The sequence below is a fragment of the Scatophagus argus genome, chromosome 9, assembly GCF_020382885.2.
Source record: "Scatophagus argus isolate fScaArg1 chromosome 9, fScaArg1.pri, whole genome shotgun sequence".
Taxonomy (NCBI): Eukaryota; Metazoa; Chordata; class Actinopteri; family Scatophagidae; genus Scatophagus; species Scatophagus argus.
The window spans coordinates 10,929,895-10,957,788 of NC_058501.1; the positions used below are offsets into that span (position 1 = coordinate 10,929,895).

The following is a 27,894-nucleotide window of genomic DNA, read 5'->3' on the forward strand; positions in this document are numbered from 1 at the left end:
TGTGTAAGAAACAGAGAGTGGCAAAGACAGAGACATATTGGGTGTCAGCTCAACTTGCTTTCAATTAAACCGATGCAGGAAGAGCGAAATTCTTTTCAGACATCAAAAATGGGTTCTCATGTCTAACCTGGAGTGAACTTTAGTCACTAATATTGGACAAAATTTTAACAATGGATGAGACCTGCATGGATTATTTATTGATTGTATTTCAATGGATTGGATTAGGCCCAAGCCCATCAGTATATCCTATTTTGCACCTTTTTTTTCCCCTTATTGCTTTTAATTAAGAGAAATGAGCTATACTGAGAGAAGAGAGAGTAATGAAAAAAACAGTGACAGGACAAGATGAGAGTCTTTGGTGTGCGGAAAGGAGATAAAGAGACAGAGCAGAATAGGATCTCTGAAATGAGACATTATCTGGTACATAAGGCCTGGACAAAGAGTTAACAACGATTGGTATTGATTATAGAATGATATCAAAGAAGTCGTTCTTGACCAAAACACAGAAAGGAAGAAGCGTTGTTACATGCCGAAGTAGAGACAAAAAACAACGACGCTGAGAGAAAGACCCAACATATAAAAAAAAGGTTGGATATAAAGTATAAAGAAAAGGAGAGGGACATCGTGTGTGTTGACACTCTAAACAGCATCTTTAAATCCACCCACATATCTGATGATGGAGGATACATGTAATTATTCTTCCGTTTGAGATTACAAATAATCCAATTTCATAGAAAGTAAACTAATACCCCCTGTGAATATGTTTCACACACTGTATGGTGAGAGAATGGAAGGTGGAACAATTTTTATCAAGTGAGGGTAATGCTGCACCTGCAGTTACTTCAGAGCACAAAGACTGCAGCCCCTGAAGCCCATAAAACAATAGAGAAACAAGAGAAACAATAGGGCATGAAAATAGGTGTGAGTTTGTGTGTGTGTGTTCTTAATGTCATTTCCAACTTGGCCCCATGGAGGCAAAGAGACCACATCCCTGAAGACAGTAGCCTCCATTAACCATGGTTTGCTACCAGTCAGAGTTAGCATTTACACAGGGAGAATGTGTGCATGGGAGACTAAAGTCTTTTAATTAAAACTCAAGATAAGCACACAGTCTCCCATCTGTCTAAATGAGCTGAATTAAGCTTCCTAAAGCATGCCATTGTCTTCAGCACAATTATGATCAACTCTTTGTTTGCTGAGGCCCTCATACGTGCATACATGTGCATAAGTTTCCATATACATACAGCCCTCCTCCTCATCATATATTCAAAATATGTGCATGAGTATACCAGCGTGTTTGCACAACACATGCCTGTGAGCGGCCCCAGTGATAAGATAAATAACGTGAAGGCGAGACCATTGGGACAGAGGAGCCCTGAAAAAGTACAACTAGGAAAAAAAAAAAAGATGAGTATGGCATGGAGGTGTACAGAGGAAGGAGAATGGGTGGATGGATGGAAGGATGAGAGTGGAAGAAAGACAATCTGGTAAGGTAAATATTTACTTATTCATCTGCCAGAAAGAGGCTGTGCTACCCATCTGTGCAGTAGTGTGGGCGCAGTGTGTGTGCGTGTTCTCTGAAATGATAATGCGTGGCACACTGGGGCTGCTGTAGCGCCAGGGACGGACAGTGAAGAGAGAGAGAGAGAAAGAAATGGCAATGGGGAGGGAGAAAGAGATGAAGATGAGAAAAGGATGGGCTGCGGGGATATTTTGTTGTCAAATGTTCAAAGTTTGGAAAGCTGCTATCTTGTGGAAAACTACACAATTCATACATGAAATGACACTGTGATGCCACCTGAGGGTTTACAACAGAGGGAGGGTTTGTTACATGCGAGTGTGTGCAGAAGAGAGCAGAGTGAAAACTGAATCACAAGGACATAAGTTTGCAGATTACAGGACCATAACAAACTGTGTGAATGGATGTTCAGTTCTCATTGAAGCCATTTGCCCGCTTCACTACTCTTTAAAATTGACGGCCATCTCCTGCTATCACAAAAGGTTGAAAGAAGTCACATCATCTCTTTGACCTTACAATCTAAAGATTTACCTTTCGGGACCGACCTTTCACTGCTTACCTACCGTTATCCCAATGTTACCATGTACCACCTGACAGTAAATTGTGAATTTTGCAGCAGTACACATTATTTCTTTGCAATAGCAACAGCACATTTCTGCAGTGCTGCCAAGGAGTCAAGGAGGAACTGATGACTATTGATGCGTCAACCTTGAATTACTTGCATGAAAAATTATGTTGGCTTTAAAAATAAGAACTTATCTATACAACAGATGTCTTGTTAAATGAACTAGACCCTTGAAAACAAACAACAACAAAAAAAACCCATCTGTCATTAAGCCAACCAGTTTACCTCATCAAATCCCTCTCCAATACACAGTACACACAACAGCGTAGTCTTGAAGGTCATCCACATCTTCTGAACGATTAACTGACATTGAACTACTTTTGAAGAAGTGATGAAAACCTCAAGAACACGCATGCAGAAACATCACAAGTCATTTTCTTTACACGTACTATTACTGCTTCCTAAGATCATGTTGATTTGTGTTGCTTGTTTTTCTCCCGTTCACAGGTTTTCTACCTTCACTACACGTTTTTTCTTGTTCAGTTTTTTGTGTTTATTTTGTATGTTTAAAATATCTAACAGAAAATTACTCCTTTGTAAAGGGGACTCAGAAGGAACCTAAGAAAGGAGGAAGAGCAAGCACACTTGTGAGGAGTGTGAGTAATCACTCGGACACTTAAGTGTTTGATTTAGCCGTGGCAGCTGGAGGTAATGGCACTGTCATGTAGCAGCTCAATTTACAGGGACAGAGAGAGAGAGAGAGAGAGAGAAAGGGAGAGAGAGAGAGAGAGAGAGAGGAGAAGAGGTCTGCTTGGTTATCACTCATTTTCCTCAACCACTTCAACCATCAACTATGAGGGAACGGGCTGTAAGAAATGTCTGAGGAGGCGCCAGGTGACTGGACGGATAACGGGAGGATTTTTCAGACAGATTAAAGTCATACTGCCAAACAACTGTTCTCACTGTGGCTGTGATCGGTGACTGCAAAATGAATTCACTGATAAAGAAAAATTATCATGAATAAAAATCCTGATTATGTCGGACACTAAAGTTGAATGGAGGTAATGTTTTCAAATTTATTCGGTTTGTGTGCAGGATGCTGTGTGTGATTTTCCAGCATTTGAACACTTTGGAAAATTTGATCAAACCAGGAATTTCACAACTAGTGCTACAAGTACTGACAATCCCATACTTATGTTAGGCTGTTAGGTTAACATTCATATGCGCCGCAGTTCTGAATGAGTAAACAGTTTGCGACTTCCAGTGCTGTAAAGATCATTGCTAAATCCTTGCTTACTCTGAGTTTAGAAAGTGGAGTGTGGAGTGATTTTTGTTTTACTTATACTCATGTGAAAACCCTAGAAAATGGCCAAGCACATGAGCAGGTGGTGCTGTATTAAATGCACTGAGCCGTGACAATGATCTAGAGTTCTGAGCCTCACATTTCTTCACACAGCTTTCTTCCGTAATAATTGTTTCGTGTGAGCTACATGGTAATAGGGATAGATGGAGGATAGTTTTGAGCAGCCATCATAAAATGGGCTTTGTGCATGTTAGATTAGATTAGATTAGATTAGATTAAACTTTATTGTCATTACACATATACAAGTACAATGCAACGAAACACAGTTTGGCATCTAACCAGTAGTGCAATAAGCAGTAAGTGCCAGGTATACAGTAATTTACAGTATGTACAGGTGTCTATGTTACAGATATACTATAAACATGATATACAGATTGTTGTCATAATATACAGGGTTTCTAAGTACTGTGAACATACTATACAGATGGATATGTGCTTTAATGTGCATCCAGTGTAGGCGGAAACTATAACACAATTTACAAATGATATTTACAAATGTTAAATTAAGCTATAAATCACTAGTGCAATGGACAATATAGTGTATACAGCGATAGGCAGTAGGCTAACTACATTAACAGTGAGGTAGAGGAACTACAGCAACACTCAGTACGTAGTACTCAGTTTGGATAGGGTGGTGTAGTGGAGTGTGGTGTAGGGTGAAGGTGTTAGTGGGGGGCTGAGTTCAGTAAGGATTGTTGGGTTGGGTTTGGGTTGAGGGCAACGATTTTTCTAAAATTGTCTTTTGAACTGTGCTTATTTGGGCAGCGTCGATCTTTGTTCCAATAGGTAAACAACTTCTATTGGATAAAAGTCCAAACAGGGTGTGTAAACACATTGGATATGCTGTTAGCCCACTAAGTGAATACCAAGCAATTTGTCTCTAAAAGCGCGGTGCAAAATAACCTCTGTCTGTCTATGTAGCAGGTCATTTGTAAAGATCGAGGCGGTTGCTGTGGAACGAATGGAGAGCCAAGTAAATAATGATCCCACTGGAGTCATCAGTAAACTTTATCATTTAATGAAACAGCCCGAACACAGCAGAGCAGAGCTGCAGTTCAATTTAACACATACACTTACACATGCAGACACACACATACTTCATTAGCTTTGGAGAAGGGCAATGAGAACACACACACACACACACACACACATTTCATTAGTCTGAGGGAGGAGTAATAAGAGCGCACAGACACCGCAAATCCAACCCCACACACACACACACACACACACACACACACACTCACCTAAGAAGGCTGCAGTGCAAAGGTATGACGCTTGTGACTGTCTAGCCAGGCGTAAAATGGACTGTCCCTTTACACTTTATTTCAATTTAATCCAACCTTCATTGGCATACCCATAGAATATGATTCATCATTTCATCCCGCTTTCTTGACCTGACCCACACAGATATGGATAACATCAAAGCACCAGATAAATGCTGGGCATTAAAGCCTCACCTGAATGAAACGAACGGAGGACTTGCTTTAACTGTTGGTCTTTTTGTGTTTTCTCTATCAAGCTGCTCATCCACAGCAAGCTAAAAACACTGTTATAAACTGCTGAAACAACTAACTCACACACAATTATGGGCAATCCTAGTTATGCAGACACAGCATATCTCAGTGCTAGATAAAATTAGGCCTAAACGGAGAAAATTAAATCAAAGGTATGAAACTTGAGAGCAGTAGCAACAGAAAGCACTAAGCACTGTGTTTACAGAAAAGACTTCTGAATTCTCCTTCTGATTTCTGGCAATGGATATTTTATGTTAGACAGGTAATTAACACACTAATTATTTTTAACTAACTAATCATTTTATGAATCATTAGGCTGATAGTCATTAGAGACCAAATGCAGCATCTTATAGGCTTTTCTATGGAATGAGGAAGAACCTGTCAGGGAAAATCAATTAATGTCCCTTTAATGTGCGATTCCTCCAGTAAAATGAGGAACATCTGAAGAACTCTGACAGAGTCTACAGGACAATCAGTTAAACACTGGCAACATAATGAAAAGACTATAAAAAAAACTGCTATGCCAATAAAGAAAATTTCTATTTTTCATTAACTTTACCACAAACTAAATAAGGCAAACAAATCTACCAATTACTAAACAAAAGAATTGTTATATCTCTGCTTCATCTACCCTACCCTTAACAGTCACTGACATTCCTTTAAAGAACAGATGCAGGAGACACACAGGAAGCTAGCTTACCAACATTACCTGGCACTCAGTCATATAAAAACATAAGAGCTCAGAAAATCTTTTTTCCCAGCTCTTTCATGTGCACATGTATGGACAGGAGAGCAAAATGCAAACAGTGTATTATTATAGCATAGCAAAGGTTTGTATCAACTGTTTGAAGTAGTCCTCTCACAGTCTTAACCGCCTATGGGTGACATAGTTGACAAAACATCATAGAACTGAGGGACTAGTCACGGTAGATAAGCTGAAACGGTATCAGGAAAGATTTTGGAGGCAAATTTCCCTCCCTGTAGACAACCATGTACACACAAACACAGAAGTGGAATAACTGCTACATGACAAAAGCATGCTAACACAGTGTCACTTAAACAGACACACACACACTCTCTCTCTCTTAGACACACACATACAGATTAAAGTCCGTCAACTGTGAGTGAAACTGTGGTTGAAAACAAGCTTTGAAAGGCAGGGTGACTCAAACACAACACGGGAAACATGATATGAGAGAGAGACAGAGACAGAGAGTGACTGAAAGGTGAGTCACAGAGTGAAACATGACTGTGTTCTTAGATGTACACAAGTATCAGCTGACCTTGCGTGTGTGTGTGTGTGCGCACTCGGCTGAGGCAAACACACGGAAAGTTAACACTTTGCACCCTTGTCACTTGACTGTGCATTGCGTTTGTAAGAGGTTGTTTACATGTTCACACTGTACCGCCACGCTTCCTTACTGCCAGTCATGTGTACCTGCAGATGGTGGTGTTAATGTGCGTGTGTGTGGGTGCCTGTGTGTACACATGTGCTAGTGCGCAACTCTGACGCGTGGTTTTTCTGTAAGTTTCATGAAGCAAAATAAAAAATAACAAAACCTTTATGAACAAGTATTACGTAAGCTTTGAAATCAAATATAACTGAACAACAGGAAAACAAACAGTTTGATTCTCCGGGTTAATTCAGATCTCATGTAGTTTCCTACTTGATACATGTGGAGGTGGGAAACAACTGAATGTACTTTCCCATACATGTGCACCAACACAGTCTGTTTGAGAGACAAAGAAAAACAAACAATCAGTACAGCTTTTAAGCAAATATACAAAAAGGCATTGACACATAAGGAAACTATGGTAAGCTCAGGCTATCAGGAACACAGATAACCTGGAGGCTCACGAGTTAAAGCATTTCACTGACAAAAAAACAATGATAAACTCTGTTAGCAAGGGACAATATTGACCACTGACCAACTTCAAATTTGTCATGATAAAGACTGATAAAGAACAAGAAAAGAGAGTGAATAGTATCATCTTTACAAAAAATGTTAACAGCGTTTTTGACTTAAATAAATAAAATGAGACCAATCGCAGTGTGCTGATAAAATTCAGGGGAAAAAAAACAAACAAAAAAAACCCAACACCTTATTCTTTCTACTTTATTCTGGCAGGGTGCGTATATGGCCTGGCCTGTTTGTCTGCTCCTTGTGACCACTGGGAAGCAAAGAATTTCACTGCTGCTAAGGCATGTTTTGAAGACGTGCCCTCAATCTTTCTGTCCATCTGTTTTTGGCTCCCTTCCTACCTCATGCACATGCACACGCACACTCACCTTGTGCATTTGTGTGTTCTCTAAAGACAGGAAGGATAGGTAATGTGGATTGAGAGGCCTAATAATAAATTAAGACTATTTAATGAAGGAAAACGTAACTCCTGTAATTATAGTGAAGCTGTATGTATCCTGTGTGTGCGTTTGTGTGTGTTTGTGTTTGCGTGCATGTGGTTTGTGGGAAGAAAATACGGTATAATCCAGAGGAAGTGTCAATAAGACAAGGATGTGTTAGGAATTGCCAAGAGGCATTATCCACAAGCCGTTTCTCTCACTTAGCTGCACATACACACACACACACACACACACACACACACACACACACACACACACATCAGTTTCAGCTTGTTGTGAACTTAATGACTCGTTCTCTGCTGGTTTCCTGTTGTTTATATGGAGCCAATTCACAACACTAGACTTACTGACACACAGACAGGTATGTAGGAAGGAAGTAATCCTTAAATCAGGTAGATAGCAACTGGTGGCAAACTGTGTTGTTTTAGTTTTATGTGACTCTAAGTTTAAGGGGTGGGGGCTACTGAAACATGACAATAATGTGGAACTACTACCCTGAAAAGAAAAAGAAGTGGCGCTTGTGTGACAAGTCAAGCCTTAGAGATTTCAATCGTGCAACAAGCAAGCCACTCAGCAGTCAAAACAAACTGGGCACAGAACCTCTGACGGGGCTGTTAAACGATCTCATGGCTATCATAAATTTACCAGCACTCATTTGGTTTCTGAGATGTAAGCACTGCATTTTTCAGGACTTGCAGGCACCATTAATGTGTTATCAAATTCTTCAAGAGTCAACATAAAAGCATTTTCCTGATGAGTGACAAAAGTGGGAGGAGGGAATGTTAAGTTACGACTTTAAAAAGTTGCCAAGCTGTCAAGCTGAAGAAACACTCACTGCTCCTTCTCACAAGTTCAATAGTGAGATGTGTATGTAACACACACACACATACATACACACATACATTCTGTTGTTGCGCTCATGCATAATTTGTAGATTGTTACTCCACAATAATGGCCTGTATCTGTGTGATTTTTTTCATGTGAATAAAAAACCTGGACATAGCATCTGTGGTGTCACAAGCTTATTTAGGTTTATGAAAGAATACATTGATGCAAGGATGTGTTTACTGCTAGTGGCCATCTTTGCTGTTATTGGAGCCACAAAATTCAAATTAGGGCACAGACAATGTAATCCTTCTCAACTAACATCTTTCTGAAGTTGTAACCTTCAGAAAACCTAACTACTAAACTAAATCTAACATTCACACCACCTTCACTCTCACCAATCACAGAGAGAAATATGGAGGTGTGTGGAGGTAAAAAAGGAGTCAGGAACTTTCTCTCTTGCTCTATTTATTAAGTCCTGACAAAATTATTGACTATTCTTCACGCAAACAACCATGTTAATGTCTTCTGGGAGAGAATGTCTGATGTGAATGGTTTTGAATGAGTTGGCTATCTCTGTCTGTGATAGTCAACTTTTTACTCTACTTCCCATAAATTTTAAATGTGCACAAACAAACAAAATGTTAAAAGATGTGAAAATATTTAAATATCTTTAAAAAGTAGCTAATTTTATACTTCAGTAGATATGTTGGGTGTATCTAGAGGCTTTTGGGGGAATTCCTTAATTCATACAAATTTTCTACACAAAAGCCTTCAATTAGAAGTGAAGTTAGGATGTGCTTTTACAGTAAGCACGAACACAAAACACGACGTGACATGTCCAACATGTGGGACACTCAAGTGTGTATGTGAAACGTTCCCAGTGCCTGTGATGACTAAACAGGCTGTTTGTTGTACATGTTCTTATTCTAGCTGCGTGGTTTAATAAAGGTTTTAAATCAAAGGCCGAGAGACAAAACACACAGAAACCCTCACCGTTTCATTTACTTCATTTGCTGAATCATCAGCTGAAGGAAAAAGAGAAGAGAAAGGAGGGGCAAATGCTGACCCACAAGTGTGGCAGGCTATCGCGGCAAACCAGTCTCAGAACGACTCCCTCTTCCCGCCTCACGCACCCTCGTCATCTTTCCCTCTCTTTTTCCCTCGCTTGTCCTAGGAGTTTTTTTTTTCCCCAATGCCTTTAGGGAGCTACCGCCCCTCCCCACTACAATTCTAGTGAAACATTAGCCCTGGCTGATACCTTAAACCTTTTAAGTATGTGAGTTTGTGTGTGTAAACCAATGAAGGTAGGTCTTCAACAACAAACAGAGAAAGAGACTGACTCCACACTGCATACACACACCGTGTAGTCACGCTACTGATGCATGTGTCCCGCCATAACCCAGGAAAGTCTGATATAACCCTGTCACTCCTCGTGACTAACAGAGATGACTAACTCTCTCTCTCTCTCTCTCTCTCTCTCTCTCTCTCACACACACTCACACACACACACACACAACACAACTGTCTTGGAGCCATCTGTTTGGAGAGAAACAGTCTCTGCACTCAAGAGAGACTGATACACACATACAAACAGAAAGTTTATCATCAACACATTATATCAACAGTCTCACCATCTCTCTGACAACACACCAGACATTGCAACACACGGCCAACCCTTAAGGTGCACTTAATACAAGGAAACATAAGCATAAGTTTTCTGTATCTGAGATTGAAAGGAAAAAGCCCATCCATCCCTTTTTCACAACCAAGTCTTTGTATAAAATAGTTATTTCTTCAACTCAGTCCAAGAAAATTATCTTGATATTACTATCAAACAAAAACACACTCTGGCAGGCTTCAATTCATGCTATGTGTAAATGCTAAAGCATTTACATGTACAGGTCTTTAAAGTTATCTGTGCAAGTCTGACAATGTGCAACTGACATAGGCTGCGTTTCTTCTGGTGCTATTTACTGTAATGTGCCAAAGTTGCCAGCTCTGAAAGAAACATGTGGTTGTCTACTGTGTTAAACCACCACACTAATATAAGGATGACAACCATATTCATCTTGACAGTTTTGAGTTAACTGGGCTTTTACCTCACCAAATGTTAAATAATCAGGAAAGAGTTTTATCATGTCCTCAACAACAACACTGAGAATTACATTTGGCATTTTGGGAGTGAAATGTAATAAAAACAACAGCATAGAGTGTCAACCTACTGTTTTGAGAGTATAAGGTATGAATATTTATTCTATAAATCACCAGGGTGTTTCGACCACCTGCACATTTTAAAATGTGCCAAATGATAAAATGTTCTCTTTATTTGATAGATAAGAGCCAGTGCCTTTAAAGTGAGACTAATAGTGTGTGGAAACATTCAGAGACCACCCAGAGACATGCATGTGTCTGCTGTTGTCTGTGAGTATGTACCGATCAATTTCAAATAAAATTCCTCCTGGGCAAGAGAAAAGAGACAAGATTTACGTAACAGCTATTTCCCTGACGTCTGTTTCTAGCAATCAAGACAATATAAAACAAAACCTATCAACTAATTGTAGACCATTAAATGAAGTCAGGTGCAGCTATGAGAGTATTCTGGCATACTGAATAAGAGGGAACTGGCTGAAATCTTAAAAGAGAGGACAGAAAACACGGGATTCTGAATTGCTTTGGTGCTTTTTAACAGCGGACTTATGTTAAAGGTCAAGGTGAACATAACCTATGACAGCACATCAAATTATTTTTTTCCTATCTTCATGCCTTAAACCAACGAATAAACAGGGCAGGCTTTTGACTAGAGGCTCAAGCGAAAATTGAATGGGGAGTGCTGGGTTCCAAAAGGTTAGCGGTTTCCTTTTTTTTTTTGTAAGAAGTAGTCCCACAGCCCTGTCAGATGACCTCGAGTTTCATCCTTTGATCCAGCACCATCAGTTATGTTCCAAATATGTTCGAATTAATGTCAAACTGAAAGTTATTTAACTATGGATCACATAAAATTGGATAATATGGAAGAGTTCCAATATTTTCATACTTGGTACTTCTACCACATGGACTGGCAAAAGCAGGAAACCATTTCCCGATCAGTTTCAGTGGCCTACCAACTACTTTATCTATTACTTTTAGCTAATTATGCCAATGATGATTATGCCTATTTTTAGCTACCTGCTCTCGTATTTTGCTAACTAGTGTTCATATACTCGTAATTGCGATTCCGACACTTTAATATATATATATTTTAGTGCAAATTCAATATGTGTTTTTTCAGTCAAAACATTAATCCTTCTTTGTCAAATTGGTTGAGCTTCTCTAAAATCCGCAAATACTCCTGGTTAGGAATGACTGCCATGGGTCATGTTATAGGTGAAGGGTCATCGTACCAGGCAGCTACTGAGAGTGCAGGGATTAATCACCTGTTGACTTTGCAAATCTCCACCACACACTTCAATAATAAAATGAATAACAAAGTGCTGGCTTTCTCTGCAGCATTCTTGTTGATTTCCATCTTTCATGTGAATGAATGTCTCTCCTTGGGAGAAGGACCTCTATGGTCTGAGATTTAAAGGGTTTTCAGAGGTCAGGAACGCATAGCCTCCAGGGAAACCAACCAGCCACCCTGTGGGAAACCACAGAAGGTCTGAGGGCCATTCAACATCCAACCTTCGCCTGTCATCCACCCCTGTCTAGCAACATGATTACACATGCTTACAACCCCCACATTTGTAACCAAACTAACCCCAAAGTTCAACAGTAATACTGCCAGATTCTGCTCTTCTGTGTGCAAACGTGCGCGTACACACACACACACACACACACAATCCCCGCAGATGCAAAACTATTCTTTTCTAGTTATTTCATCTTTGGCCGCTGTGAATCAGAGTCATTTAATCCTCAGGGGCAGTTTTGAGAATATCAGCCCAGACAGTACGGCAAAAAAGAAAAACTGGAAAATTCTCTGTCCACATACACTCGCTCTTTAACAGTTTTATTCCACCATAACAGGATTTTCTCCATACATCATCACATAAAGACTGTACTTCATTATGTGATTTTAATTGATAGAAGCAGAGAGAAAAAGGCGTAAAAATATGGTCTGTGTTGGCAGACGAGGACAAATTAACCACTTTAATGAAATAATTATTCTACTGATTGTTCGAATTATGCACGGCAGAAAACAATTCACTTATAACAACTTGGAAAAATTAGTTATGTCATTCAAAGAATATATACTTGTCTTTGAAGATATGGATGCATTTAGTTTAAAAGCTGTGCACCAAAATGCGCAGTAGGAAATAGGCTAAATACTAAAGCAAAGAACAATGGAATTATACATCAAGTTTAAAAAATGCCATAAACCTGGAAGAATGAAAAGCCTGCAATAAAAAACTAAATGAACTGCAGCAGATTCTAAAAACTACACTTGGTAGACTCAAGGGTTCAATAGTTGCACTTAATCCATCATATCAACATTTGTGTCTCAGTGGACCTTTCATTGTTCCACAGAACATCTACAATATGAATAGTCTGTTTTTAATATTAAGCACAATCTTAAACAAAACACAGAATTGATTTTCTCCAACTAGATCAGCTACACACTTTCAGTGAGGGTCAGAGAAACCCTGATTTGCCATTAAATTTGATAAGTGTGAAAGAGTTTCCACTGACAGGTGATTTGGGCATTCAACCTCCAAGAGACCTTGAAACTCAATACATGTTTAAATGTGGAACAAATCAAACTGTTCGAATAAGCTGTCGTATGGTCATCAGGGTGAAAAATGAGCTTTTTTCCCTCTTTTCTCCCTCGAGTATTTGGGGAAACTGCAAATATGTAGTTAATTTGTGCAACTTACACTTGTTTTATGTTCCACTGCTGGAAACTCGCAGCACTGTTCTACAGAAGAACAAGGTGATTTATTTTTGAATGTATTTTAATGTATTTTTTGCATTTATTTTATTTATTTATTTAGGCGCTGTCATCTTTTCCATCTGTTTGGATGGGACATTTGTAGCTTTGATTTTTCGTGATGGTAACATTTTCCACCACACGGCTCCTAGTTTGCGAACAAAATAACTACATTTTCCTCAGAAACACTGCAGATTACAGTGTCACGAGTCATACACCCTCAGAGATCAATCACCGAGGAACAGCGGGGCTTGCAGTCTCATTGTATGCAAAGAAAAGAGCTTTCAAAGCTCTTACAGAAAAGAAACATATTACACCAAATCTGTCAGCAGAAAACAAAACCAGACAGAACCTCTCCAGCGTGACTCAGGTAATGTTGCCTCAAGTTCAAATCAGATTTCAAGATCCTCGGCTGTGAAGGATTTCTAGGAGGGAGGTCTGATGTGTGTCTGCATTCATGTGAGTGTGCTGGTTCACTCTGATAAGAAAGGCCAGGGGTGTCTGACCCCCCCATGACCTCTGCAGTGTTGGTGGCATTAAGCTGTTTGTAAAGAGAAATACATTTGTCTTCTGCCGTGTGTGTCTGTCAGTCAGATAAGCTCTGACCTCACATATACCTGCACAAGGTTCCTGTGTCACATTTCTTTGAGCTCAACTTTATATGGCTCAAAGGATTAGTTGTGAGGTTCTGCAATAACAGTTATCTGTGATTTTGACACATACACACGCACAACCACCCACACACAGAGCGTCGCTTTTCACCTTGAGTACTTCTGGTATGCATGAGTGCATCAGTGAGAAAAGTAGAGTCAATCAGTAAGAAAACTTTATGACCTTCTCACATACAGAGAGAGAGAGAGAGAGAGAGAGAGAGAGAGAGAGAGAGAGAGAGAGAGAGAGAGAGAGAGCGTGGTGTGGGGTCTTTTTTTCTAACATTTCATGTTTAAAAGAGAACAGGAAAAAACACAGAGTTAAAATGGGCCAATTTAGCCTGTGGCTAAACAGGAATAAAGTTGTAGACAGAAGTGTCTGTAAAAGAGAGAAAAAATAATCAGGGAAGTGACAAAATTAAGAAGGAATCAGTGAGTCAGTCTCTCTATTTAAATCATCATTGATTAAGGGAATGTTGGCAAAGGATGTGATCAATTTTAATGAACAATTATCATCTTGTTAATACCACATATATCCATTAAAGTGTCAAGTCCACAGAAAAGGCTGGGGTTTAAGAGCCTTGCACAAAAATAACCAAAGGAGCGCAGCTGTACTTGCTACAATCTTCCTTGAGTCTAAAGGCCACAACAGCAAAACACACACACAAAACAACTTGTACTTTCCCAAGACATTTAACATCTTTCTCCTTATCTCTCACTATCATCTCTGAAAAGTTTCTGACACAGATCCATATCTCAGGTCTACGTGCTTCAAAAAGACCTCCCTCAACAAAAAAATATAATTAAATTAAATAAAAAAAAAGACTGTTTATGTTTAAGACATACACACCAACTCTTTCTCTGACACACACGGAAATACCCACACACAGTGGGTGTTTTCTTTTTCTTTTCCTTTTTTTGGCTCGTCCAAAGCCCTGGCCTCTCTCCCAGACCGTGAACTGCACCCCAGCTTTTCACTGCTGCAGCCAAATAGGTCAGACCACTGAATGTGTACTGGTATTGATCTCACACAACTGACATCACCCGTGTGTGTTTAAGTCACAGTAGCCAGAAACTGAGTAACCCCGCACACATGTATACAAAGCAAAGACTAACACAAAAGGGTAGCCAGACAGTTTATGTTAACAAGATCTTATGATGTGGTACCCAGCGTGTGGCGTGCTTGTGTGTGATCTTTCTGTGTCTCCCATGACCGTTTGCCACAGTGTGTTAAGATTTTGGCTGCATCAGTACCACTGTTTGAATTTCTACTGAACACTAACAAAACAACTGGAGACGAGGATAGAGACCTCTAACGTGAGGCTAAACAATTGCCTAAAATTTAAGCCAGTGTACACACACACACACACAAAGATAAGCATCTGAGGTAATTTTAAAGCAAACACAGAAGTATCTCTTCTCAGTGCAAGGCTCCTTCAGAGTGAACTTAAAGGGGTGGACTTATAGGAATGTGTAGAAGAGAGTAGAGAGAAAACAGTTATAAAACTCTGATGCATGCTACTGTATATGTAGCATGTGGTAGGTGCATGTGGTGAGAACATATATTTAATACACAAGCTTCAAGTGTATATAGCTGGATTGTGACCTGAATAAAAGTCTTCTCCAACCAGATTTACATTTTATATTTAAGCCTGTGGCTTGACTGCTGACCTACATGAAGGAGTTACATGAAATCTATTGATTGCTGCAATACATGGATCTCATCTGCTTAGAGCAAACGCTGCATTAACGAAATGACTTTAATCTGCAACATCAAAAGATATGTATGTGCACATATAGATATTAAGATCTAAGATTTTACATGGGGCTAACTGTCATGTGCTAAATGAGGTACACTCTCATGATTATCTGGATATCTTTGGAAGTGAATCCATGTCCATCCATGTGATTTGACTGTGTTTCTAAAGCAAATACTTTGTCTCCCTGAATGTTTTTTTGCAAATCTCTGACATATATAATTAAATGAAACAGAAATACCTTATACTTTGCAAATCTTACAACATGCATTTAATTCCAGGGAAAAAAAAGCTAACTTAAAAATAACAGGTTATCCTCTGGCAACACCAATAACATGCTTAAATATACTGTACTGTACTGCTGTACTGTAACGGACACACAGACATACATTACCCTGGAAATGTAGAAATGTGTGTATATATTTTTTCTATTTGTTCCTATCTTTTCCTTTTCTTGGTCAGAAAAATTGCAATTTCTGTAAGAAAGAAGAATTTCCCCTCGAGGATAAATAAAGAAATTCTGAATCTGATTCTGAAATATACCATCGTGTATATAAACATCTTTCTTCAAAATCATATAATAAGACATAGAGATTTATGGCAGAAATGTAACCCAAACTCATTTAATATGAATCACTTCAGCATGTATCGTAGCATCACTTCTGTATCCATTCACCACCCCTGATGTGCACTGCCATAACTAATCATTAATCATACTCCATCATATTCCTTGACAGATTATCTTACATACAGCAAAAGATTAAGTTTGCATCATTTCATATCTTTCTGTGATGTCAAAGGTCACTTCCATGCATCATGTATGTATGTTTCAGAATTGTGGATTTCTTTTAAGGGGGGGGGGGGGGGATTATTAATCCATATCAGGAATGAACATGTTTAGCTTTAAAATTCATTGGTGTGTCAGTGTGTACATTTTGGAAAAAAACATAGCTTCAATCAAGGCTCAATCAATAAAATTGTGCTGTAGACACTTCTTTGAGAACACGGAAATTAATCCCATGTTTTAAGCGTTCAACCTCGTAAAGTGATGATGTCCTGAGGAATGAGAACTGACAGAAAGACCAAAGGATTGTAGCAAAAGTGAGAGATTTAGAAAAGAATATATCACTGCTGTCATTGAAAAACTTGAATTTTTGTGCTGCTAAAAGGAAAGTTCACAAAATGTTTGCTATATGTGATATCCATCTGACAGCAACAATAGTTCTGCTATATAATATCTCTGCTGTCATTTACATTATCTGAAGCGGTACATTTTTAATAAATCTAGCTAATGACGTTAATATCGTTCATCATGTTTAATACTTTGTTCCATATTTGATGTTTCCAACATGACAGTAGCAATATAAGGAACAGATATAAAGTTCACAGAACCCATAACATTCATGCATAACTCAAATAAATCACTCAAGCATATACGTCTCAAAGTGAGCCGGGGAAAGACAAAGGGAAGAAGAAAGGGCAAGAATGCTAATTAGAGAGAAAGACGTGCTCCAAATATACACCTGTGAGAGCCTAGAAGAACTGTGACAGCCCCCTGTAGCACCACTGATTTTACTAGACTGGTGCATTATGACTGAGCAGCATCCAAACAGGGAGTTGGATGCATACAGTACCAATAGGGATGGGTACCAAAATCTGGTATTAAATAGGGTAATTTATGTTATCTGTTCTGCTCTCTGTATTAAAGATATAAAAAAAAACATTTTTGATATATTTTAGATACATTTACAATTAAATTTTCAGTTTCAGATTGCTGGGGGACTGCAAGAAAACGTCTACACAGTAAACATAATGTAAAAGTAAAATGTCCTGCATTCAGTTTTATTTATGAAGAGTGATGAGAGGTATTATCAGCACAATGTGCTTATATTTACTACACATTTGTTCAAGGTGGAGTTTTTAACTTTCATATAATTCTGGACTGTTTGCGGAATCTGCATTATGTCTTATCTCTTATGTTTTGAACTAAATCTGTGATGTTCTGTCCAGAATGCTCTGACCTGAAATCAGATGTTCACACTGAATTCATGAAACTAAACACTACAACATTTTGAAACGTTTTTGTTAAAACCAACCCACCCGTCCCTGTACTTCTGTTGGTCCAAGAGATAAGGTAGGCCTTTATTAGCCCTAAACTCAAAGCTCAAAACTCTGTCACAACAGCAGCTAGACAGAGTTCAATTACATGCAGTACATATGAGAAAATAAAGAAGTGTTTATTGTGTTCTTAATTTGTTTCTTTTTGCATTAAAAACCTCAAATAGAACCAATAAGAGTACCAATAAAGTAATAGAACAATAAGAAGCATTTCAGCACATCTTGTATACATGTGTGTTCATATGAAGGTTAGATTTATAGTTCATATATGTAGCCACACAATCATATATTCATGAATGAACATATAGTCACTCACAGCCTTGTCACTTGTTATTTTTAAAGATTATTAAAGAAGGTACTTTAATGAAAGACAGTGGATAACTCTGGTGGTGGTGTCATCAGGACACTACCATACAGGCTCTACTGTTTGGCATCATGAGTCCTGTCTTACCTCTCTTTGAGGAAGTCCACCACTCTTTTGAAGTCATCGATGCAATACTCTCTCTTCATGTCCATCAGGACGCTGTCTGAGGCTGACTGCACAGGAACATGAAGGAAGGCATAGACACGTGGATGATTCAATATCTTAGCCATCTCCTAGAGACATAGAGAGGAGACAGGGGAAAAGGACAGATGGAGAGACAAGAAAAACAGAAAAGGGGTTTGACTTTTCATACGTATGGAGAGGAAAGGCAACAGATCTGGAATTACTAAAATGTGGGAGTCTGTCTGGATGTTACATCCACCAATCAGCCACAACATAAACACCACTGACAGGTGAAGTGAATAGCATTAATCATATGTTAACAATGCAATGTTCTGCAGGGAAACACTGGGTTCTAGCAATCATGTGGACGTTCTTTGACACACACAACCCACCTAAAATACACCGCCCTCCCATGGCAACCTGCACACTCCCCAGATTCCAACCTGATCGAGAATCTGCGGGAAGCACCGGAATAAGATGAACCCCCACCCACCCCTCAGTGCACAGAACACAAAGGACCCCACATTCCAATGCTGCTGATCACAAGATACCCCCAGAGGTCCTGTGTCCCTTCCACTGACAGGTCAGAGCTGTTCTGGCAGCACAAAGGGAACTTACAAAATATCAAGCAGGTGGTTTTGTGGCTGGTTGGTGTATGCCAGTCTGAGTGTGAACTGTTGGTGCTTCCCTATTTGCTTAATATTAGGAATAACATGGAAAAGGCCACTTTCCTGTTGCTAAGTACTGGAGACAGCCAAAGTCATGTTTTAAAAACCTACAGTTTTGGTATTGTAAACAAACGCAAAAATGATTAATCAGGTCTTAAAAGTAGCAGTGGTTCTTGCAATTAGTCTAATAATGATGGCAGACAAACATAGAATATGTTAGCCACAGAGGTCATGAATCTGAGGCAAAAGAAGCAAAGGAAGCAAAATATAATGATGGCTCTGTTGAACGACGCTCCTAGCTTTGAACAAATGAAGGTTCCATTAACATTCCTGCCTCTTCCTGCACTCTTTCCTACCTTCTACAACAGGCTGCCTCTTTCTCTGATTTTCTATTCCTCTTTTTCAGATTGGAAAAGAGAAAAGCAGCTCAGAGAATGCATTATGTAGCCACTAGATCCAAAATCAAAAAGTCAAGGCTGTACAAGTAAGTGTTCTTTATGTTTGAAAAGTCAAGAGCTTTTACTGAAGCATCCAGGTCCACATCGCAGAACAAAATTGTGGGTGGAAAAAAAAGAAAAAGAAATGAAGCCCATAATTAACTGGTGTTAAGTGCGGATTTCTGGCCACTGTATAGATACCTTTCTGTTTTCCCTGAAAGAGACATACAAATAACTATCATGACGATTTAAGTTTCTAAAATGCAGAATAGAGAAAGCAGGTGTTATGTGAATGTGCTGCTTATCTTTGCTTATGGACTCACTGACTTTGAAGAAAATGGCGCTATGTGATACTCATCAGACTGATGTTTAGAGTGTTCCACGGGATGTGATTTCAGATGAAATCAAAAGGTGAAGGAACAGATATTCATCATTATCTGTTAAACATCATAAATTATATCAAATAGAGAAATACTTCAATTCAAATAAATTCAATTAAGGTCATCATAGACAGATAATAAAGGATCTATCATTTCATTTTATGAAAGACATAATGAAAATGGAATTTTCCAGAGGCAACATGGACTATGGGTCATGTCTCAGTTTTTACACTTTTTACCAGGAACAAGTGCATGTGTGACATTCTGTTTTGTTTGTGTATTTTTTAACTACACATTAATTGGGATAATTAAAAGGGGTTTCTTTTCTTTTTTTTTTTTTGAATATTTTTCTTTCATTCTTACTTTCATTTTCTCAGTCAAGGAACTGGAGAGACCACAGATGTCAGATTTTTCTGATGGACATAATCAGGATGCTACCATTACCATGCTAATCACCACAAGGAGAAAGTGAAAAAGAGAGGGGAGGAAGAAATGATTTAATGATTTCCTACAAGAATATGCTGATTGCAGTCCGTCTTCTCAATTAAGATCTATTGTAGAGTGTTCCCTCCTTCATACACAGAAAAAAAGCATGTGTGCGTACATATACACACACACACACACACACACACACACATGCACACAGAGCTCAGTTGCAGCGCACCACAGGGGGTTGACCACTGGAAGCTCCAAATTAGAAAGAATTAATTTAGTTGGAAAATGGAGCTTGATTGGTGACAGAAATCAGCTCCCTGCAAGTGTGTGTATGTGTGTGAGAGAGTGAAAGAAAAATGTGAAAGAGCATGTATATATGTGTTTTTAAACACTTTCAGAGGTAAAAGAATAGAAAACTGATTATGTGCCCATGTGTTATTTATAAGTTCTTGCAAGTTACTCTGACAATTATGCTCTACTTTTTCCAGTGTAGATGCTTTATGGAGTGTATTCTACATCCTGGCGAGAAGATTTTAGAGCCTACAGCCACAGACCTGCAACACGGGGAGGAAACAAATCCTGAGAACCGTAACTAAAGTATACATGAAGTCATCCCAAGTCATCAGTTTATCAGATAATTAGCAATAAGTAAAAACCACTGACTACATACCTATGCTACGTAAGGTGAATGTACTTCAAATCTTGATGTGCCGTGTGGTTCAGTCATATTAGTTGTTGTGGAAAACAGTAGAGGTCTTTCTCTCCCTGTGTGCCTTCAAAGCATGTTTGAAACGCAGCCTTTATACTTTTGCTTTCTGCTAAACCTTTAAATGTGCATTTCAAGATGCACAGTATGCACCTGTCATTCACAGCTGACATGTTATTCTGGTACATAGAATAGGTATAAGGAACAATGTCATCAGACCACACTCAGGCTGCTTGCACGTGTCCGTCTGTCTGAGTTAACTGTGGGGTGCATTTTGATGCAGAGCACAAAGAGTTTACTTTTAATGAAATGTGCTGCACAGAGAAGACCGCTTTGCCTTTCACTATACCTTCTGACACAGTGTGTATGCTGCTCCATTTTCATTAGGTTAACTGAAAATGACAACTTCCCAATTAACACAACGGAGCCCACAGACTGTGTGTGTGTGTGTGTGTACGCATGAATACATGAATGCGTGTTGCAAGGGTGAATAGGGTCTCAACAGATGGCACGCTAGCTTGAGTAGCAGGGCACTGTTGATGGCAACTGCAGATTAATCTATAAGGGGAGGACTTTTCATTCACACGAGCCATTTATCATGCGTGTGCGTCTGTCTGACAGCGCGCATCCCATCCTCCAATGATTATATGCTACACTGATATGAATCTCTTTTGTTACCGATCCCTGTGGAGTTGAGGCCTTTTCAGTGTTTGACTGCTGCTGACAGACAGTTCAGTGAGTCTGAAGCGAAAATGAAGCTGTGATGAGAAAGATATCGTTAAGCAGTGCCCGGTGGCAAAAAATAACGTGCTGCTTTAATGCCTGTGCTCCTGGGCAGATGAACTATCCAGCTCAAAGCAGAATTCAACAAGCTTAAACAAATCAATCACGAATTTTGCAAGTGGACCTTCTAGTTTTGTTTTGTTTTTGTTAGTCTTGGCAGTGTTTAAAAGGAGTATAATATTGTTTCTCTCTCTCTCTATGCCACTTTTTCCTTCCCCCACCAGGCCTATCTCTTTCATTCACACAAACAGACACGCAATCTTTTCATCTTTGGTCGATCAGCTCAGATATACATATAAACCAGAAAGGATTTTAACTGGCTTAGCTCAGAGGATCTAATATCTACGCCCTCAAATATGACATGACAGGGAAGAACAAAACTGGAAAAAAGAGAAAGAGTGCAGGATAAAAGATGCTCACACTGAGCTTGTTGCTCTAGATTCCTTTGGAATATTCAGCATGGGGATTTTGTCTGTTGCTCTCTGCTCTAGAGTGTGTGCACCATGTATTAAGGCAGGACTCAGCCTTAGTACATGATACACACACTCTAGAGAAGCTGCCAAGGTTTCGGCTGCAGTTGTGTACAGCCGACAGATACCATTGTCTCAGAATGCAACAACAACCTTAATGTGGAAAAGCTACCTTGTTAGGGAAAAACATTTAATTTGTGAAGTCGTCAAATATGATAGCAGTGGTCATGCTTTGAAGTTGCTTCATGGCATGCATCAATTCTTATAGCTAAGAGAATACAACCTCACACAAACTGGTCAACTTTGCAGTCCAATTTGATATTATTATACGTGTTATTCATATATAGTATGGAATAGGCACACTGGTGATTGCACACAGCACACACAAGCACAGCAGGAATCCCCAGAGAGCTAACATGCAGACAGAAAGGGTTACAGCCTGATTCAAGTGAATGTTCTGAAGCAAAACCCATAATAAGTAGCACCCAACTGCATTTACACACACTCACAGACATATTCACAAACCCACACATAACGGAGTATTAGCAGGGTTCACCCAGGGGAGTCTGGAGAGAAAACGATTCTACAAGCAGTTCCCAGGATAATAAGTCAGGTCCCAATGTGGTTGTGTGCGCCAGTGCAAGACACAGTTGGTGGGAACTGTTCTCAGCAGCAGATAGAGAAACAGAACTCCCAATGGTATTAACCATTTCAAACATTTCAGACTGCACTTGATTCTCCCTGGAGGTTATGATGAGACTGCAGCACCTCACACAATGTATATACAATCTAGGTACTGCAAAGTTAAAGGGAAATTATCTGCATGTATAGCATTTGAAAATCACACTATTTCTGAATTTTGTGTATCTGACTACTGCAGGTCAGGAAACAAAAAAAAATGACACCAAAACTATATTATTTAGCGTTTTGGCATTTTCCATGTTGTTTGCTCGTTAAAATGGGTCAAGACTGTGTTTTCAACGATTTAAAGCCAACCAAGAGCAAAACACAGGAAGCCACTATATAAATGTTTGCTTCTGCGGTGGATAACATACACAAATTACATGTAATTCATTTTACTCACTGTCATTACTGCTGTTCTAATTCTTATAACGCTTTGAAATAAAAGTGATCAAAGCCACAACAAATGGCACAATAAAGATCAGTTTTAAATGGGCAGCCAGCATTTAAATCTCCATCTTTCAGAAATCATAACTGCAACAATTCAGAAAACATAATTCACTGCAGTAAGTCAGGACTCGTAATTTAGAAGCACATCAGAATAGCTTAACTGTGTGCATTCATTTGGTGCGGGGTCCCTCACACAATGCTACATTAGGCCTCTAATGTGAAGAAGCTCCCAAAGGCTTCATTAAAATGAAAATGGTCCGAGAGGGTGTGTCTAAGTGTGTTCCCATACAGCTGTGCTCGTGAGTGTGAAGGTGAGAGATGTGTGTGTGTATTCATGTATGTGACTGCTTGTGTCCTGGGTATGAAAAATATCAGCCGAAGAAAAGGATGGAATTTTCACTTTGTTGCGGGCATTTGGTAGTTTGTCAACCTTCCCATCGAACTGAGACACAAATCTCTCCTGCCTCTGGTGGAACATAAAGAGTGAAAAGAAGAAAAAAAGGTTAAAATCCAACAGAAAAAAAGTAAACTAAAAAAAGAGCAAATAAATAAAAATAAAATAACAATAATAATTACAGATTCCATCCTGTTCAATCCAAAAAGCTCAGTGGAGGATGTTTCAGCTCAGACTGAATGATTGCTCTGGATGAGGAGGCTTCATTCACACCTCATTTACTGAGTCTGCTGGCATACACAATGAGGCTTGCACTATCACATGCAAAGGTATCTCCACGCATGCACGCACAGACATGTGCACACAAACACGGACCTTACATGACCAGATGACTTACTGTTTAAAAATATAATCTATTCCATACGATGGTATTGATGAGAGATACACTGATATGGCATTTTCATGGCTGATACAAACCATACTTCCTACCATTCCAATGCATTTTGGAGATAAACAATGTATTTTTTGCACCACTACATTTGTCCGATAACCTTACAGCAGTTAGCTGTTACATCCATCAGGCCGATAATTGGTCTATCGCCAGTATAAATATAAAAACTTTAAGTCTTAAAGTGAAAAAATGTAACTCAAAAGTGTAGCAATGCAAGAGACATTACTTGCAACTAGTGAAGTAAAATGCCCACTGATGGCATGATGCAATCAACCAAAATGTCAGAGACAAGTGGCCCATGAGAGGCGATTGGGCCTTTAACTGCGCCAATCAGCAAATGGTGCTATGAGGCTGTCTACATCTGTCAGGAAAAAGCAGGCTGCACATAGGAAGAAATTGTGTGTTCCTGTGTGACAGTGGGAGAGGGTGCAGAAGCGTTGATCTGAGTGAGTGTCTGTGAGAGAGGGTGATCTTTTAGGGGGAAGTGGAGAGGTAACTTGGCCTTTTCAGCTTCAATCACAGCCATTCAGTATGATGCTGTTATATGAGCGCCGGTGTTCTTCAATAGAAAAAAACACGGGGCTGTAATTTGGCCTTTACTGAAGATGAAGGATGAATCTACTTTGGAGATTGGATCTTCATCATTATCATCACACCATTGTTATTGCCTTGATTACAACCATCTTGAGCAGAATTGGAAGAAGACAGAGAAGAAGAGGTGAAGGAAGAATAATTAGGAGGCGAGGCAAGTTTATTTATATGGCACAATTCATACATAACTCCAATTCAAAGTGCTTTGCTAATGAGAACACCCCCCTCAATTTAAATGCCCTGTAGACTACAGTAAGACTTAAAATAACCTATGAATTTCTCTATTTGTGGTAATGGGGCAACTGGCTAGGGATGGTAGACATCATAGCCACATACATAAATCTCCACTCTGCCAATGAAATACAAAAGAACAAAACGCCAAGCGAGGTCAATCAAGGCTAAGCCAGCTAGCCTCTACAGTTAGCAGCTTTGAAAAGCCAATGACCAACCAAGACAGTAGATGATCCAGTGGGTTCCATCCCTCAGCCTGCTGGTTACCATCTTGGTCAAATGAATGGCTCACTTGTCATTTCCCGCAAACATCTTCTCATTTTAAAATTGGTGTCTCAGTTAACAGTACTAGCCTGTCATTGGTCAGATCAGCAGCTGTCGTCAGCAAGGATATAACCCTGTCCTACTTCTCACTAGTCATATCTTTTTCCCTGCGCCACACTTAAATCAATCTCATGGGGATACCATGGGCCAAGAAAGTTGGAACAGAAGTATTCTGTCCAGTTGAGACAAAAAGGCTCCTGTCTTGTAAATATGCTCTGGTGCACTTGATAACCATACCTTAAAATCCAATCAAGGCTGCAGTGCGTGGAAATGTTACGTTCAAAACACTAGAACCGATGTCTTGCCTGTATCACTACTGATGTTTGTGTCATTTAAAAACTGATTGAGAGTTGCTTCAGTGCTGTGAATGCGAGTTCTTTCAGCGCCTAATTGAAAGTCATCAAAATACCCATATTCATTTTAGGTAGACAGGTTTGTAGGTAGTTAGGTAGATTAGGTAGATAGAAATTAGTTTAGCTGATTAAAAACCAATTTTTCAGTACTTTTGCCAATAAATGGTAGATTGGATATGGGTTGGCAAAGACAGTCATTATGAAAGAATCTACAATATCTTTTTTTTAGCAATGGAGTTATAACAGCTGCTTTCAGGGACTTAGGGAATGTGCCAGACAGCAATACATTTACAACTTTAAACACATGAAAAAAAGATTTGAAAAAGTTGGTAGGCAAACTATTTCGAGTGTTTTATATTTCTAGAGTTTAAATATGGCAAAAAAAACCAAACAACACAAAAACAGTGACAAGAAGAATGTGAAGAAAGAAAAAAACCTGGAAGGAGAAGGGGAGTAAAACTAGGTATGGTACTAGTAAAACTAAAGAAGAAAAAGTTAAATCAAAGATGAAGAAACAAGGACTTAAACTAAAGTAAGAGTAAGCAAGTGTCTCTGTTAAGTGTTGGGCTCTCAATAATTGACAATATGGTACACAGAAAGTATATAAGTAGGACTAGAAAAAGAAAAGGGAAATGGGAGGGGGGCAGGAGAGAAGATAAAGGGTAAATGGGGGACAGGAGCAACAAAAGACAATGATAAGTTAAAGACGAGTACTCTTATCTTTCCTTATGTAGGTTAATTGAGTGAGGAATTAAAGCAAAAAAGATATAATTCAATTCAATGCGTGTACGTTAACAATAAAAGGGCCGGCAGCATATGAAATGATTCTTAACATACAGACACACACGCAGACCAAGTTAGTGTGCCGTCCTAGTATATTTCTAATTATCAGTTAATTGTTATTCCCTATCATTAGGAGGGTGGTTTTTTAATTGTAATGTAGCCAAGCAGAAAGCCTACCTATACATGTGGGGGACAATTAGCCACCTCCATTAACCCCTGGTTAATTACAACCTCCATTGCTGCTTCCCACAGCACTTTCCCACTCCTCTCACCCCTCATCTCTATCCCCGGGCCTTCATCCCCTTTTTTTTTTTTTTTTTTACTATTTCTGCCCTCATTTCATTCATCTATGATCTCCAATCTCCCTTGATTGTTTTGGTTCAAAAGCATATCTACTATTATGCCTGAACATCACTGGCCCTTTTTTTTGTTTTTTTCTGAAAAGTTTCATTTCATTTTAGTTTTCTAGGTTAGCATCACCCCATTACAGAATTAAGGGCCATTCACATCAGGAAGAACAAGCATAACTATAATGATAAAGAAATTGTTTTAAAAAGTGGATAACAGAGTCTACACAACAGCTGTGATGACAATGACAGTTGTGAACAATATCTATGGGATCACTTTCAGAGCGATTTGATGTGCGGTAGAAACATTGACAGTCATTCAAAACATATCCATGGAGTGCTTATAATACTGGATTCTTATTGTAGCATACTTGTTTTATTTAAGCAAATGAATGGCATTTAGCTTATATACAGTAAAGTAATATTAGGCTGGAAACTGCACATAAAGGTCATTTTCCCTGAGAATTACTTCCAAACAGTCGCTGACGCCTCCGTCCTCCTTTATTTCTTTTCTTTTGCCTCTATTTACAGAATATTAATGTTCTTCAGCGTGTATGCTCACACCATTATCATTTTTTATCATTCTTAATGTGGATTACCATTAAACAAAGTGAATTACAATATAAAACTTTTAGTTTCACTCTGTGTAGTTTAACCTCTCGCTTCCTCACCTGTACAATCTCTATTTCACATTTTCTCTCAGACAATGTCAACGTGTACCGTTTGCAAGCACACAGAAATTCCGCATGCAGTTGAAGAGAGCTGGGTTATTACTCTTGGAAACTCAAGTGTGTGGAGAAAAACCCCCAACAAAATCCACTGCTTTCACAGTGACAAACTTTGGAACCACCAGGAGAAAAACCTATCTACACACTGCTGTCAGGATTTTATGGATTTTGACAACAATAGAACTGTGACAAATGAGAATGACCACAAAACAGGAACATTTCTGCGCTTCTTAGTCCTCCTGCTTTATCTCGTCAAATTATCTGAACAAATCAACTCAACTCTCTAAGTTGATTTGTTGTCTGAAAGCAGAGGCCAGATATGCCTATTATCCACTGATGGTGGAAAATGGTGATAACATGTTATAATATGTTGTTCTTTAAATGACAGACAGAGACAAACAGGCAAAAACACAGAGAGAGAGGGGCCGAAAGAGAAGGAGAGAGAGAAGGAATAACAATGTCCATTGTTCCATTAGGGAAGACAATAATGACCGATAAAATGAGGTTGCTAAAGAGGACACAATGGTCCTTAATTGACTCATTAGGGAGGGAAAAGAATGAACTGCACTAATGAATGGAGTATAAGAGCTGCAGCTAAACTGCTTGGTAAGCAAAA

At 39.1% G+C, this 27,894-nt stretch overlaps 1 protein-coding gene across 2 annotated transcripts in view; it reads right to left on the bottom strand.

The window, feature by feature from the left end:
* The window catches only part of cdkal1 (CDK5 regulatory subunit associated protein 1-like 1), a 204,867-nt gene that overhangs the window by 64,477 nt on the left and 112,496 nt on the right, over nt 1-27,894 (bottom strand). For both annotated transcript variants that reach the window (XM_046399649.1, XM_046399650.1), the window contains exon 10: nt 18,031-18,176. In XM_046399649.1, the coding sequence (XP_046255605.1) occupies nt 18,031-18,176 (146 nt within the window). The remainder of the gene's footprint in view (nt 1-18,030; nt 18,177-27,894) is intronic.